General features: G+C 41.3%; 1 protein-coding gene across 2 annotated transcripts in view; it reads right to left on the minus strand.

The window, feature by feature from the left end:
* Nucleotides 1-1,939: 1,939 nt before the first annotated feature.
* Nucleotides 1,940-15,259, minus strand: part of CAP2 (cyclase associated actin cytoskeleton regulatory protein 2) — a 136,098-nt gene continuing 122,778 nt past the window's right edge. For both annotated transcript variants that reach the window (XM_055405864.2, XM_055405863.2), the window contains exons 9-13: nucleotides 15,020-15,195; nucleotides 13,383-13,506; nucleotides 13,199-13,281; nucleotides 7,979-8,119; nucleotides 1,940-3,757 (exon numbers count right to left, since the gene is read on the minus strand). In XM_055405864.2, the coding sequence (XP_055261839.2) occupies nucleotides 3,647-3,757; nucleotides 7,979-8,119; nucleotides 13,199-13,281; nucleotides 13,383-13,506; nucleotides 15,020-15,195 (635 nt within the window). In that variant the 3' untranslated portion in view covers nucleotides 1,940-3,646. The remainder of the gene's footprint in view (nucleotides 3,758-7,978; nucleotides 8,120-13,198; nucleotides 13,282-13,382; nucleotides 13,507-15,019; nucleotides 15,196-15,259) is intronic.

Raw genomic sequence — 15,259 nt, forward strand, 5'->3', positions numbered from 1 at the left:
TGGTCTTCCATCTATGGGGTCACACAGAGTCGGACATGACTGAAGTGACTTAGCAGCAGCAGCAGCAGCTAGGGATGTGTGCCAATCATTAGGTGTGGGCATGCCTATGCTCCATAGAGAGCATGAGCAGGAAAGTACAGTCTTCCCAAACGAATCTAACTCTTACCAAATAAATCTATACAACTGTTATGTTCATGGGAAGATTTCCTATTGTAAGTTTATCGACTTAGGAGCTGAAATGAGGCTGTAGGGTTATTATTTAAAATAACAAGAAAGTTTAAAAGTCTATCTTCTGATTAGCTACCAAGATGAAATACTGACACCTTGGGAAGTTACTAATTGAATTTTAATTAAAAAACCCTTGTGATATTGGTGAATGAGACTTAATAGTTAGTATCATGGCTAAGTAAGCATGGTTGATGATGCTTTCATCTGGATCTTCATGTCAGCAAGAGGTATCTTTTTTTTTTTTAAACTATGATGATCCTAAAAAACAAGATATTAAATTAAAAGTGGATTTAGAACCCAAATATTCAAAGTTGTAGTTTTAGGCAAAAATTACCTTTAAATATAAATATCTTGTTCTAGAGAGAAACCTGGAAAAAGTTCTCTACCAATAAGCAAACAGTCCCTCATTAGTTACATATTCTGTGCCAAGTTACTAAACAGCACAGGAATAAAAAAATCACTTGGAAATATGGATGAATTATTGAGGGCTAATCTGAGTTGGTTTACTTTCTACTTATAACATAGGTATAAGCTTCATCACACACAGAAACATTAAAATAGTTAAACTTGCAAAAGAAATCTGTGAAAGACTATAAAATCAACTCGTCTCGGTTGAGGCAATTAAAGCCTTTAAAATTATATCCGTATATCAAGTGGTACAGAGAGTGCCAATGGTTTAAAATAATTCTTTGGAAATGAACATGTTTCATAAAAGTCATTTTAAAATATATTTTACTTCTGAAATGATTCTTAAAGATTGGGTATCAGACACAATGAAAAGACTCTAAACCCAGATTCAACCGTCTATTGTCCACTTCCAATTAAGCATCCCAAAGATGGGCTGAGTTAAACGTGTTCAAGACTGAACCACGGTTTTCTCTAGCTCAAGGTTCTCTTTCAGTGCTTCCTGTCACAGGAAATGGCTGATTTTACATCCATGACGAATTGTATGAGGAGACTATGACTGAAACTAGAAATGCAGATGAGGAAAAGATGGTCTGTGTGGGCAATGTGCATTCATCTGAATGGAGTTGGGACAGGCAGACTGAAATACTCTCTGGATCCTTGCAGTTACGAATCTGGAGGAGTCATCTACATAGAGGTGACAGATGAAGTTAAGCACTTGAGAGGAAGGGACAAGAGTCTGAGAAGTATTTTGTGTATCACCAAATCAAAGGAAGTTTAATGAGAAAAGGACAGCATCAAGAATCTCAGGGCTTCCCTGATGGTTCAGTGGTAAAGAGTCTGCCTGCCAATGCAGGAGACACAGGTTCAGTCCCTGATCCAGGAAGATCCCACAGGCTGGGGGGCAACTAAGCCCATATGCCATAACTACAGCCTGTGCTGTAGAGCCCGGGAGCCACAACCCCTGAGCCCCCACGCACAACTTCTGAAGCCTGTGTACTCTAGAGCCTGTGCTCAGAAACAAGGAAGCTGCCACAATGAGAAGCCTGTGCATGGCAACTAGAGTAGCCTCTGCTCACAGCAACTGGAGAAAAGCCCATGCAACGGAGACCCAGCACAGCTGAAAATAAATAAATAAAATTATTGGGAAAAAAATTCTCAGCGGATGAGAAGTGAGACAAAGCCACTAAAGTTAATGACCTTTGAGAGTTTCTTCTCAAGGACAGAGGAGCCTGAGGGGAAACAGTCCATGGGGTCGCAAAGAGTTGAACACGACTTAGCGACTAAACAACAACAAACTACAATATGAAAAACGGGTAAGCAATGAGGATTTATTGTATAGGATAGGGAATTATAGTCAATATTTTGTAATAATCTGTAATGGAATATAATCTGCAAAAAATATAACTGAATCACTACGCTGTACACCTGAAACCAATGCAATAGTGCAAATCAACTACACTTCAATTAAAAGAAAACTTGATTCTAGAATTTTCTGACAGTCCTTCCAACTACATTTGGCTTTATCTGATGTTTAGAAGAAGCTGTTCTTCAGGGAAGCTGATGGCATGCTGGATAAATTCTCTAATTCAACTAGAAAGACTCAGCTCTCTTTCCTAAAGCTGACATATGAGCAAAGGGAAAATCAAAGAGGAAAGAAATTTTAACACCCTGAATTCATCACAGTATTTAAACAATTAGAAATTGACTTTATTTCAGAATAAGTTTACTGTTGAAAAAAAGATATTTACTAAAGCCACAACATTATTCATTTGGACAAAAACTTTCATAGCAAAACTGTGGTACACGAGCATTAGTAGTTTTGAGTACTATACGGTTATAGAAGATACTTAAAAAACAGAAATGATGTATTCCAAAGGCTGTAATAGGCACAATATATATGCTTGTATTGGGTCTGCAAGCTTTATACTAGAATTCACTACAAGTGATCCAAGAAGTTGCAGGCTTTCAGCATTAGGTACTAAAAAGATTAAAAGGATTATCAGAGTTACTCTTCTATGGAAAAAGCATGTACTATCAATAACACAAAACAGGAGCAGCGAGCCAAGCCAACAAACAATTCTTTAGATTTTAGAAGTTGTAATATAACTATGGCTTTTTTATTTTCATTTCTGAGACTGGTTAGCAAGTCTGGCAAGTGGAAAAGAAGTAAGTCTATAATAAAACGTTAAAGACACCACTTACAAGGCATCTGATATTTCACAGGTTCTAAATTGAAAAACAACCACTGAGCTTGTTGCTAGAGCAAAATTCTGAGGTATTAGAGAGCAAAAAAAGAAACAAACAAACCCTGCTTCTTCCTATCAATGTTTTTGCATAAAAATCTTTATGCAGAGAAGTAAAAGTTTCCCAAGTGACATGGCAGAAAAATATTTAAGATGAATCATTAGAGTTTACTTTAGGTTTTTGGTAACTGTAAAGAATACAGGTCTTTTCAAGGACCAAGAAAGAGGATATAGTTCTTAGTGTGGAACTTTATGTTTTCAAACAAATATGTATTCAGGCTGACAATGTATTCATGCTGATTAAGGTGGTAAAAAGAAAACAGAAATCGTACCTTTTTAGAGCATACTACTACTATATATATGGAAATTGTCTAAAAGATAAAAATGTACATCTTAGATTCTCGAAGATTTTATTTTTCAACTAGCAATTAAACCTAAGTGTAAAAGTGAGTCATGCAGTACCTTTACCTCTCTTTACCTTTCATTACTGTGAAAATGCTATGAGGGGAACAGAATTCTCTCTCTTTTTTTTCCCTTTAAATATGTAATGCTCACAAGTCATCATGTGGAACTCAAATCACACACAAAGGCAATCATGAAGAATTGTTAAATATTTCAAAAAGCCCTCAGAGGTGTGCCAGAAATGATGCTGTTTCTACAGCACAGAATTGCTGGAGGCCAAAACTAAAGCAGTAGGTGCTACTGCAACTTCTAGGTCTTTAATGCTGCTGTTATTTGTTTTCTTTTTTTCATGTTGGGGTGGGGATTCAGGTCAGGGGCTTTGGTGGTCTCTCAGAAACCATGATTTCTGTTGGTTCAGTGATTAGCTTGGCTCCATCCCAGGCTGTCTTGAACTGTTCAGGAACAGGAAATTCTCTCTGGAAAAAAGCAGTAAGAGCAAGATTATTTAAACCAAGGCTTTGCAAACTGATGGATGGCTGATTAGTCACTCAGGTGTGTCTGAGTCTTTGCAACCCCATGGACTGTAGCCCGCTAGTCCATGGCACTGTTCTGTTCATGGGATTTCCCAGGCCAGAATACTGGACTGGGTTGCCATTTCCTTCTCCAGGCAATCTACCCGACCCAAGGATCAAACCTGCATCTCCTGCATTGGCGGGAGCCACCAGGGAAGCCCTGTTCCATGATGGACAAAGACATTTTAGTCATATGACAGTTCTGTGACTGCCTGCCAGCATCATCATGAATGCCAGAACTTACTAAGAACCAGGTGTTCTGTGGAACACCAGGTATGAGTGAACTCAAGTTAATCTCTACAAGAACAGTGCCGCTGCTGCTGCTGCTAAGTCACTTCAATCATGTCCGACTCTGTGTGACCCCATAGACGGCAGCCCACCAGTCCCCCATCCCTGGGATTCTCCAGGCAAGAACACTGGAGTGGGTTGCCATTTCCTTCTCCAATGCATGAAAGGAAAAGTGAAAGTGAAGTTGCTCAGTTGTGTCCAACTCTTAGTGACCCCATGGACTGCAGCCTACCAGGCTCCTCCATCCATGGGATTTTCCAGGCAAGAGTACTGGAGTGGGCTGCCATTGCCTTCTCTGACAAGAACACTAAGAACTAGGTATTATTGAAATGCCACCTACAGGAAACAGAGGCCTGAGAGGTCAAGCCTCTGAGCAGCCAGAGTTCAAACCTTAGACATCTTCTCTTACCCGTGACTCTGCACCAGACTCAAACATGCACAGCTATCAACTGGGGACCTTGTTGAAAGGCAGACTCTGATTCAGTAGATCTCGGATATAGGATGACAGTCTGTATTTTCAACAAGTCTCCAGGGGATGCTGAGGCTCTGGTCCTCAGTCACACTGATAAGGGCTTAGACCCGGTGTTGTCTATCTACTCTTTGATGAAGTATAAAAATGTGCCACGAGTTGCACGTACATTTGTTATACATCCTGCTTTCCTACTCTCTCCAGTGGGAAATACACGCACACATGCCACCCAGATACACTACACACCAGATCCTCCCCCCTCCCTCACACACTCACACATACACAAAGAAATTGCAGAACAGGGAATTCCCTGGTGGTCCAGTGGTTAGGGGGCTTCCCAGGTGGTGCTAAGTGGTAAAGAACCTGCCTGCCAGTTCAGGAGACATAAGAGACGCAGGTTGATCCCTAGGTGGGGAAGAACCCCTGGAGGAGGGCATGGCAACGCACTCCAGGATTCTTGCCTGGAGAATCCCATGGACAGAGGAGCCTGGTGGGCTACAGTCCATAGGCTCGCAGAGTGGGACATGACTGAAGCAAATTAGCATGCCAGTGGTTAGGATTCTGGGCTTCCATTGCAGGGGGTGCTGGTTCGATCCCTGGTCAGGGAACTAAGAGCCCTCAAGCTTCATGAGCCATAAAAACCACATGATTTTTTAAAAAAGCATTAAAAACTATAGAATAGACAAAATAAAATTAGCTTGGGTTTCTCCTTTCCGTAGAGAGTGAGTCCCCAGTCGTTACAGAAAAGAGAAGGAAAGGAAGGTGAGGAGCAGTCTCCTTGCTTCCGGTTTTGTGGCTTCTCTAGACTTCCTGTACAAACCACAGTTTGAAGGGCTGGTGCCTGTGCTCATCTGTTGGTGACATGTGATGTTTCAGTGGAAAACACACACGGACACATAGCTTCCTTGATGTAGGATCCAGCTGTTTCTTTTGTAAGAAGCTATTTATTTACTTTAAAGGGAAAGCCCTTTCTGTCATGATTGGTGAAATGAATTCTTGAGTGAAATTTGGAATGGAGTCTTTTCTTTTTCCTTTTTGGATGCTCTCCTTGGACATGAATTTGAGCAAACTCCGGGAGATAGTGGAGGACAGGGAAGCCTGGTGTGCTTGCAGTTCATGGGGTTGCAAAGAGCCAGACATGACTTAGCGACTCAACAACATTTCCTTGGCTTGTGGGATCTTAGTTCCCTTGCTGGGGATGGAAAGTGGACCCATGGCAGTGAAAGCACAGAGTTTTAACCGCTGGACCACCAGGGAATTCCCTGCAATGGAGTCTTACCGTGAAGCAAAGAAGCTACAGTCTGATTAAGTGTGTGTGTGTGTGCGTGTGTGCAACACCCCTTCTGGGGCTCTTCATGAGTAAACCAGGCTTGGTGTTTGCTCTTAAGCACCAAGCCAGGTGGAGAATGCTCCAGAGTGAAGGCGCCTCTTTGATCGTAACTGTACTACAGCTGTTCCCGATCTTTCTTGGCAGTGCTGTGATAGCAATGGGATGACAGATCTTCTCTGGGAGACTGATTTGTTTTAGATGAGTCGTCGCCACCATCCACTCCCAGATTACCATGCCCACGGCAGGACCTCTCTATTGCTCCCTACTACCTCCAATGGGAAAACGCAGTGAGGGCACAGATAATTCACCTATTGAGGGGAGACTACATTTTCAGCATGAAAGCTTAGGTTTTGAGCTCTACTCATCCTTTAGGTCACTGGATCTCAATCGTGGCTCCACATTGGAATCACCGAGGAAGCTTTAACCAAGACAGATGTCAGGGTACCAGATCCAGAGGTTCTAGTTTAATTAGCCTGGAGTGCTTGTGCAAACCCTCACAGCTTTTCTAGCAGATCCAGTTCCCCTGCAGCTGAGCCTTCTGCTTAGACAGGCCAGGAGTCACCCTAATTTTTGGCTTCCTTCTTCTGAAGCTGCTCTGTATTGTCTTCAGCTCTTCAATAGCTTTTTCAGGTGGAGAGCCCAAGACGAGATGATTTCTAGCTCAGGGTTAGGCAGTCTGAATACCTCATGTAGCATGGCCCAATGCTTGCAGTTTTGCTTTTTAGACTTAAACAATGAATTCTGGGCAGCAGTATGTGGTGTGTGTCTGAGAAGGGCTTACTAAAAACATAGCAGCAATCTCACTGTCCGCTTAAAGACATTAACCCAAGTGCTGACTGCTGTGTAGACCACCGGTGACTGACCCACAGGCTGATGGGGTTTTGGGGGCTTCCCTTTCAAAGGTGTGCCTGGCTAAGTTATGTTCTATCCCATCCTTCCCTGGCTCACTGCTTCCTTGTACAGTTAGAACCAGAGGGAATGATCTCTGGATTTACTTCTCTTTCAAGAAGCAAAGACTAGTAGGAAGAAATATTAATAACTTGCTACCAAATGGCAACAACCAGCAAGTCTGCCACATTGTGTGACGTAAAAAGTGTATTTGTTTATACTTCCTTTTCAAGGTGAGACTATATGCTTGCATCTTTTAGAAACTGCTTTGCTGAGGAGAAGAGACAAAGAAAATACCTGGTGGCTTAGATGAGTGTTTCTCAGAAGGCCATTGGATGGGCTGATGGCATCAGAATCATCTGGGATATATTAAAACCATGGATTCCTGGACCCCACTCCAAGCCTCCCGATTCTAACCTCTGGGTGCAAAGTTTGTGACCTGGTATTTTCATCCTGTTTTGCAGCTGATTTTTTTTTTTTTAATTTTTGATTGTGCCACGTGTCAAGTGGAATCTTAGTTCCCTGACCAAGAATCGACCTGCCTTGGAAGCACTGCGTCTTAACCACTCAACAGCCAGAGAAATCCTTAGCTGGTTCTCATGCTGGGTTTGAGAACCACTGTACAAACAGCTTCACTTATTGCCTCCTTTCCCTCTGCCTGCCCCCAAAGCATTTCCCCTTCTTTCCTTTTGCCCCCACCGTGTGTCAGTTCCTCAGTTGTGTCCGACTCTTTGTGACCCCATGAACTGCAGCCCGCCAGGCTCCTCTGTCCATGGGATTCTCCAGGCAAGAATATGGGAGTGAGTTGCCATTTCCTTTTCCAGGGGATCTTCCCGACTCAGGGATTGAGCCCAGGTCTCCTGCATTGCAGGCAGATTCTTACCATCTGAGCCACGAGGGCCCTTACTGTTTGATGAAAGCTAGCCCATGAAGGTAATTATTAGGAAACCGCTTTGAGAACCACAAATCCAGGACTGGGGACAGTCAAGAAACTAACAGGGGAGCCGACATGTGAAAGGCCATTCTCTTGAGTTCCTTTCTCAACTGCAAATTTTCCTACAAAGGAAGCTCAAAGGTTGGTAGGTGACTAATCAGTCTCTCAGAATGTTAATCATGAAAAATTCTTTACAGTCTTCTAAAAGGTACTTACATAATCACCATCCTGAGGGATAAGTATATTCATTTCAGATGACTTGGCACTCACAATCTCACAGTCTAACGCATCTTCACTGAGGTATATGTGGCAGCCTTCTGTCTTATTAATGGAAATTGTTGGCACTTTCCCCATTACCTGAAATAGAAAAAAAAAAATCCAGGGCCAAAGCAAATAAATAGAAATTCCAATATCCCCAAATAAGTACAGTCCATGGGCCTAAGCAAGCGTTAGGAATAGTTAGGTCAGGGCTGGGGAGGCTGGCTGACGGCAGTGTCTCCAAGGTGAATTAGCAAGTGTTATTTGGGGACAGAATGAAAGGACCACACAAGGGGATTCTCAAACCTCAGGGTCTCTTTCCTGACACAAAACAAAGGAACTAATTTGAAAACAGCAGCTAAATGTTCAGAAGACGTTTCACAACCCTATTAGTGCAAATGAAGCATATATTTGATTTCATGATAAAAGAAACAAGATGCTTTTGCTTTTATGTGCTTAAAATTTTAGTTTTGACACATCTCTAGGAAACTTGGCTGAAAACACGCATGAATACTGTCCTTTAAGAGTAAATTATTCCGTAAATGAGTAGGTTTTTTCCTGAATCTAAGTAACAATAAGTAAAAATCACTACAATTCTTCTCACATAAGTCTTTTGCTAGATAAAAATCACACTGGCTGAATGCGGAGCTTAAATGAGCTAATGAGTGTCTAGGTATTTTGAAATGTATTCATTTCAGGAGCCAAAACTGGAGACTTGGTTCAGGCCACTCATTGTATGGGTAAATAGTATCATACACAAGAGGAGGTGGTTTTTTGTATTATTACAAATATCAAGTGCTATAAAAATTCTGATCAGTTTAAAATTTCTTTTTTACAGTCCTGTTTTCAGACATAGCTGCCTCCCCCCATCCCCGCCCCGCACCCAAATCTCTACAGGGACAGACTGTTCCCCCAACGACCGTATTACAGCTCTATAATTTTCCTTCTTGTAATGGTAATTGAAGCGATAAAAACATCTCCTCTTTCACTCTGAAGAAAAGACTGGGTTGCAAATTAAAGAGCAAGGCTTGTGATGGTGCAGGTGATGTAAAGAATTCCTTGGGGGAGCCTAGCCAGGTCACCACACTGCTCTGTTTTCTCCTCTCCCCGTAGAAACTGGACACTGAGTTGGAACTGAGCCACAGCGAGGAAAAAAAAAAGGCAGAGGTAGTTTAAGGTCAGCTAAGCAACAAGGCTTTGCCATAAACTAAATAAAATAATACCTATATCTATATATCAAGAATGTGTCAGCAGTAATGTTTTGACAATTTCTAGATTTATTTTATAATGATGGAGAGCATTTCCATACTGCCCAGAACTGTATGAATACCTGGCAAGCAAAGGGAATGCAAGTAATTTGTCAGTGTGTCTTAGGCAATTCGTTTGTGAGACAGAGTGGGATCACATGAAGACAGCACAGTATGCAAAGACATTTTATTTTTGTTTATGTGTCACCGTGTTACCTTAAAAATACTAGAAGATCTATGAAAAATCTGAAAAACAGTACAGTCTTTAAAAAATAGTCCTGATAGGATAAGAACTGTCATTTCCATAGCATTTTAGTCGGTATTTCCTTAGAGTAAATTACATACAATATATGTGCCTTTTAGCCCTTGTAGTCTGTAAACATTTTGAGAACAGAGATTGTTTCTTATCAGAACTGGGCTAACAAGTAGCTTCTCTGTTGAGTGACCGGTGATATGTGACCTTGCCCAGGCCAATGCTGTAGCATTTAATGCAAGTATCTGTATTAACTTTCTTTTTCTTCAATTTATTTCTCTATAAAAATTTAAAAATTTTCCACATAATATCTTAGTCTCTTTTCTCTCCCACAATTTGTATTATTTTTCTCTCCCACAATTTGTATTATTTTTTTTCGGGGATAGTTTGCCAAAAACACAGAATAACTGAACTAAATCACACGAATCCATGTCCTTTTCTTCCTTTCAATCTTAAAATTAATTAATGTGGCTGTGCCGGGTCTTAGTTGTGGCATTCAGGATCTTTTTTTTAAAAGTTATTATTATTATTATTATTTTACTGTGCTGGGTCTTCGTTGCAGCAAGCGGGGGCTACTCTCGAGCCGTGGTGCTCAGGCTTCTCATCGTGGTGGCTTCACTTGCTGCAGAGCACGGGTTCTAGGATACGTGAGCTTCAGCAGCTGCAGCACTTGGGCTCAGGAGTTGGGGTCCTGGTCTCCAGAGCACAGGTTCATCGAAAGTTCTGGCACGTGGGCTCAGTTGCGCCTCTGCATGTTGTATCTTTCCAGATCAGGGATTGAACCCATGTCTCCTGCATTAGCAGGCAGATTCCTCACCACTAAGCCACCATGCAAGCCTGGCATTCAGGATCTTTAATTGCATCATATGAATTCTTGGTTGCAGCATGTGGGAACTAGTTTCCTGACCAGGGATCGGACCTGGGCCCCCTGAACTGGGAGCACGGAGTCTTAGCCACCAGACCACCAGGGAAATCCCCTTGGAATCTTTTAAACAGCATTATCAAAGTAAAATGTGCAAACATAAAATTCACCTGCTTTAAGTGTACAGTTTAATGGTACTCAGTAAATTCGTGCAACCGTCACTTCAATTCAGTTTTAGAATATTTCCATCATCCCCCAAATATCCCCAATGTCCTTTTATAGTCAATTTGTCCTCATCGTCAGGCAGCCTGCACTAATCTGCTTTCTGTCTTCATTGTGTCCAGGCCCTTTTAAAATAGTTTATTAAATGTTTTAAATAGGTAATGAAATTCACTTGGTTTGAACATCCAGAAGTTTGAGAAGTGTTCAGTAAAATGTCTCTCTCTTGTTTCTGAGCCAGGCTGCCAAGTTTCTATCCCTCTTGGACAGATAACCATGATTCATCCTTCCAGATTATTTTAAGGCTCATAGCCTCGAAAAAACTAGGATATATTTCAAACATGGGAGCACATAAAGAATAATAAAACAAATATGTATATATATATATGTCTGTTAAACAGCTTTATCAGAATTTAACTTTTTGGCTTATTTGCCTTACTTTTAGGGCTATAATCTTAAACTATAGTTGAAACCCCCTCTGTACCATCCACCATCTCCCTGTCCTCCTTTCTTCCCTCCACAGACCTAAATACTCTTCTGAATTTTGTGTTTATAGTTTACAGCAGGCTTGTCTCCCGAGGTGCACTCAAGCCTGCATCAGTATATTTAACATGTGCATATTGTTTTGCATGTTTTTGAGCTTTATGCAAAGGGACACATTATGCAGTGCCTGTTCTATAATTTGCCTTTATCACTCAAGGTTACTTTTGAGAGTTCCCTGTTTTTAAACATGTAAGTGTATTCAATTATTTTAACTATTGTACAGTGTTCTATTAGGTGGATTTATTTGTTCATTTGCCAACTGTTGGACATTTAAATTGTTCCGGGTTTTATTGCCATTATGAATAATACCGCAATAAACAGTTTTACATGTCTCATCAACATACGTATTGGAGCTTCTTGGGTGCACACGCCCAAGAGTGAAACTGCTCAGTTGCAGGCTATGACTGTCTTAGACTTTATTAGATGGTGCCAATTTCTCTGCACGGTGAGTGTAATAGCTTTGCTCTCTCAACACTGATGTATCAGGATTCTTGCAACAACTTTTATAGCAGGAGACTTTTTAATATATAGGCAGTCCTCAAATTGCACAGTTCTGATATGCATGAGTTTCAGCTCACAAGCCCTTTGCAAAGTAAGCACACCCTGAATTCAAAACTGACGAGTATAAGAGGACATACCCAATCTGCATTTCCTCTTCTATTAGGCAGGTTATGCATATTTTCATGTATTTATCAAACACTTCAGTTTTTCCTCCTCTGAATTGCCTTAATATTCTTTGCCCATTTTTCTATTGGGTTGTTAGTCTTCTTGTATTTGATTTGTGTTAACTTTATAAATTCTGGTTATAAATCCTTTTAGATAATCTGCATTGCAAGTATCTTTCTTCAGTCTATGCCTTGTCTTTTAGCTTTGCATCTGATGTCTTCTGTTGAACACATATATTTTAATGAGGTTAAATTCATTTGTCCTTTTCTTCTATATTTTATTCTCAAAGTTTAAAAGTATTTCTTTTCACAGTTAGGACTTCACTTTTCATGTATGGTATGAGGTATAGATTAGATATTTTTTCTCTGCATGGAGGGTCCTAAAATATATCTCCATGTATGTGCTGACTATTGAATGTACTGCTCTAGTTAAAAGAGGCAGTGGTGAAAAGCCTAGTAAAGCCAAAGAGAACAATCTATAAAACTGGAAGCCAAGTTTAACAAACATTATCAGGAAACATCAGATAACAAGGGGTGATTAACAATATAAAAAGGGTATAATCAAAGATAGTAGTTACAGCTGGCCAAAGTAAGAAGTCGTTTAGCTTTGGGCATATTATAAAATCCCATTTGGCTAAATTAAAGTTGGTTAAACAGTGCAGATTTTCTTCTGTTTTGCAAATTCAATTCCAATCCTACTTTCCAGGTTGTTTTGCTGATAATCTCATTGATTCTTCAGAAAAACTTTATCCAGAATCATTTTTTTCCTGAGGGAAAAACATCCTCTTTGGCAGGGTACTATTATGCAAACAGAATCTCTTACTATTTTGGTTCATTCATTAGTTGATTTATTCCAATCATTCACTCATCAAACATTTACTCAACACCTACTGTGTGCAGGTATTATGCAAATTTATGGAGCTGTAAAGATTAATTAGCTGTTCCTGAAATTACAAGTGGTAAACTTGTAATTGCTTTGCAAAACAGGGTGGGTTATAAGAGGGTGAAAAGGGGGAATTAACACTGGCCAAGAAGTAAGAGTCCCTGGGATTCGCCAGGCAAGAACACTGGAGTGGGTTGCCATTTCCTTCTCCAATGTGTGAAAGTGAAAAGTGAAAGTGAAGTCGCTCAGTCGTGTCCGACCCTTAGCAACCCCACGGACTGTAGCCTACCAGGCTCCTCCATCCATGGGATTTTCTAGGCAAGAGTACTGGAGTGGCTTGCCATTGCCTTCTCCGAAGAAGTAAGAGAGGGCTTCAGAGAGGAGGTGAAGACAGAGCGGTGTCTAGAGAAAAGACAGTAAGAGTTTTCTAGTTGGACATGGAGGGCCCCTCGTAAACAGAAGGGGTGGTCTGGTGGTGGCTGGGCAAGGTTGAAAGAACCACTTACCTGCATTTGAATGTCCTTGGAGTTGATCACTTCCACAATGCCCACCACATTGTCAAACACCAGGCCAAACTTCTTACAGTTGTCTAGGAAAACAAAACAAAACAAAGCAAAATCCTAAATACAGACAGCATATTTATACAAAGCAATTTATCATAATGAGTACATACCCATAGATCTGCCCTACCAATTATAATGGAATTTATTTTCCCTTTTATCTGCAGAGTAGACTTGCCACACTTGAAAATGTAAGCCACCTGTCTCAGTTCAGTCTCTGAAATCACAAGGTCATTCTTGTCCTCTTGGTATTCCTAAAATTAAAACACAGGCAAATATTAAATACAAGGACAGACAGATAAATGAAGTCCACTGCATACTGAAATTACTATGGAGCATTCATCAAATAGAGGTTCTCATTATGTTCTTTCTTTAGGAACCTTTTTCTTACAGACTAAACCACAGGTCTGCCTTTGTCTTTGTGATGTTGGGAATGGTTACTTGGAAGAGGGGGGTCAGGGTCTATTTGTGAACAATCAGGTGTCAGGCACCCTGGCTAGTGGGTAGGGGCTGGACCAGGATGTGAGAGCTTTTGGTTAAGTCCAGCTGAGTCTGGAGTTGATACTGTAGCGATAACTGCAAATAGGAGTTGGGTAAATAGACTAGCAATGGTCCAAGTTCCAGTGTATTCTCAGACCACAACAACCTTTCTGGGGACTTTGTTCCTCCGCGTTTAGGGAAGCCCCCTGGATTGGCAGGGTTTTCCTGATGGCTCAGATGGTAAATAATCCACTTGCAATACAGAAGACCTGGGTTTAATCCCTGGGTTGGGAAGATCTCCTGAAGAAGGGAATGGCTATCCACTCTAGCATTCTTGCCTGGAGAATTCCTTCCATGGGCTACAGTCCATGGGGCTGCAAAGAGTCCAACACGACTGAGTAACTAAACATTTTCACACTGGATTCACACTGGGGGTGCCAGCTTCCATCCACATACAATGTGTCCTGTCCTGCACAGACAACGGTGAAAGTGGTGGGTGACTCAGTAGGTTATATCAGGGCCTTGGTCAGTGGAACAGAATGAAACATCCTACAGTAGACCCTACAGGAGATGGGACACAGGTTAAAAATTCACTGAGAGAAGAGTCAGAGTCGTAGAGACAGAAAGTAAAAAGGTGGTTGCCAGGGGCTGAAGAGAGGCAGAGTGGAGAATTACTGTTGAAGGTGTACAGAGCTTCAGTTCTAACAGATGAGGAGTTCTGTGGATGGATGCTGGTGATGGCCGCACAGCAGTCTGATGGTACTTAAAGCCACCGAACTGTACACTTTAAGGTTAAGATGGTAAATTTTGTGTCATGTGTACTTTACCACAGTTTAAAAAATAATTTTGAAGAAGTTGAAGAAAAAAATGCATGAGAATAATGAAAACCAAAAAACACTTATGGAAGCATTCAGAAAGGCTCTGGTTTCTATTCTAGCCAGTGATTTGTGCTTCTGTCTTTTCACTTAGAAATCCTTAGTGCTACTGCTAAGTTGCTTCAGTCGTGTCCAACTCTGTGACCCCATGGACTGTAGCCTGCCAGGCTCCTCTGTCCATGGGATTCTACAGGCAAGAATACTGGAGTGAGTTGCCATGCCTTCCTCCAAGGGATCTTTTCGACTCAGAGATCAAACCCGTGTCTCTTACACTGCCTGCACTGGCAAGCAGGTTCTTTATTACTAGCACCACCTGGGAAGCCTTAGAAATCCTTAAGACCTTAGCAAACAGTTTAGCTATTGCTCCTTTCATTGGAGTATATCAGGAATAAAGTTAAAGGGCTTCACTCACCACTCTCCATTTCTTCCCTTCCAGCTCTAACACAGGAGCGTGTTTCTTAGGAGGATGAGACTGGGGAGACTTGGGGCCTGGAGTATGGCTTTTGGTAGGAGATGGAGACTGTCCTCCATGAGCCCGTAGGTTGGGATTCTTGTATGTCTTCTGGTCATCTGTAACATGCCGGAGTCCTGGGAAGGTAACACAGAGACACATTTCTTTATCATATGCAAAGGGAAATGTCCCTGACTTTTT

The sequence above is a fragment of the Moschus berezovskii genome, chromosome 23 (assembly GCF_049115385.1).
Source record: "Moschus berezovskii isolate FMDL1 chromosome 23, NW_MosBer_1.0, whole genome shotgun sequence".
NCBI lineage: Eukaryota > Metazoa > Chordata > Mammalia > Artiodactyla > Moschidae > Moschus > Moschus berezovskii.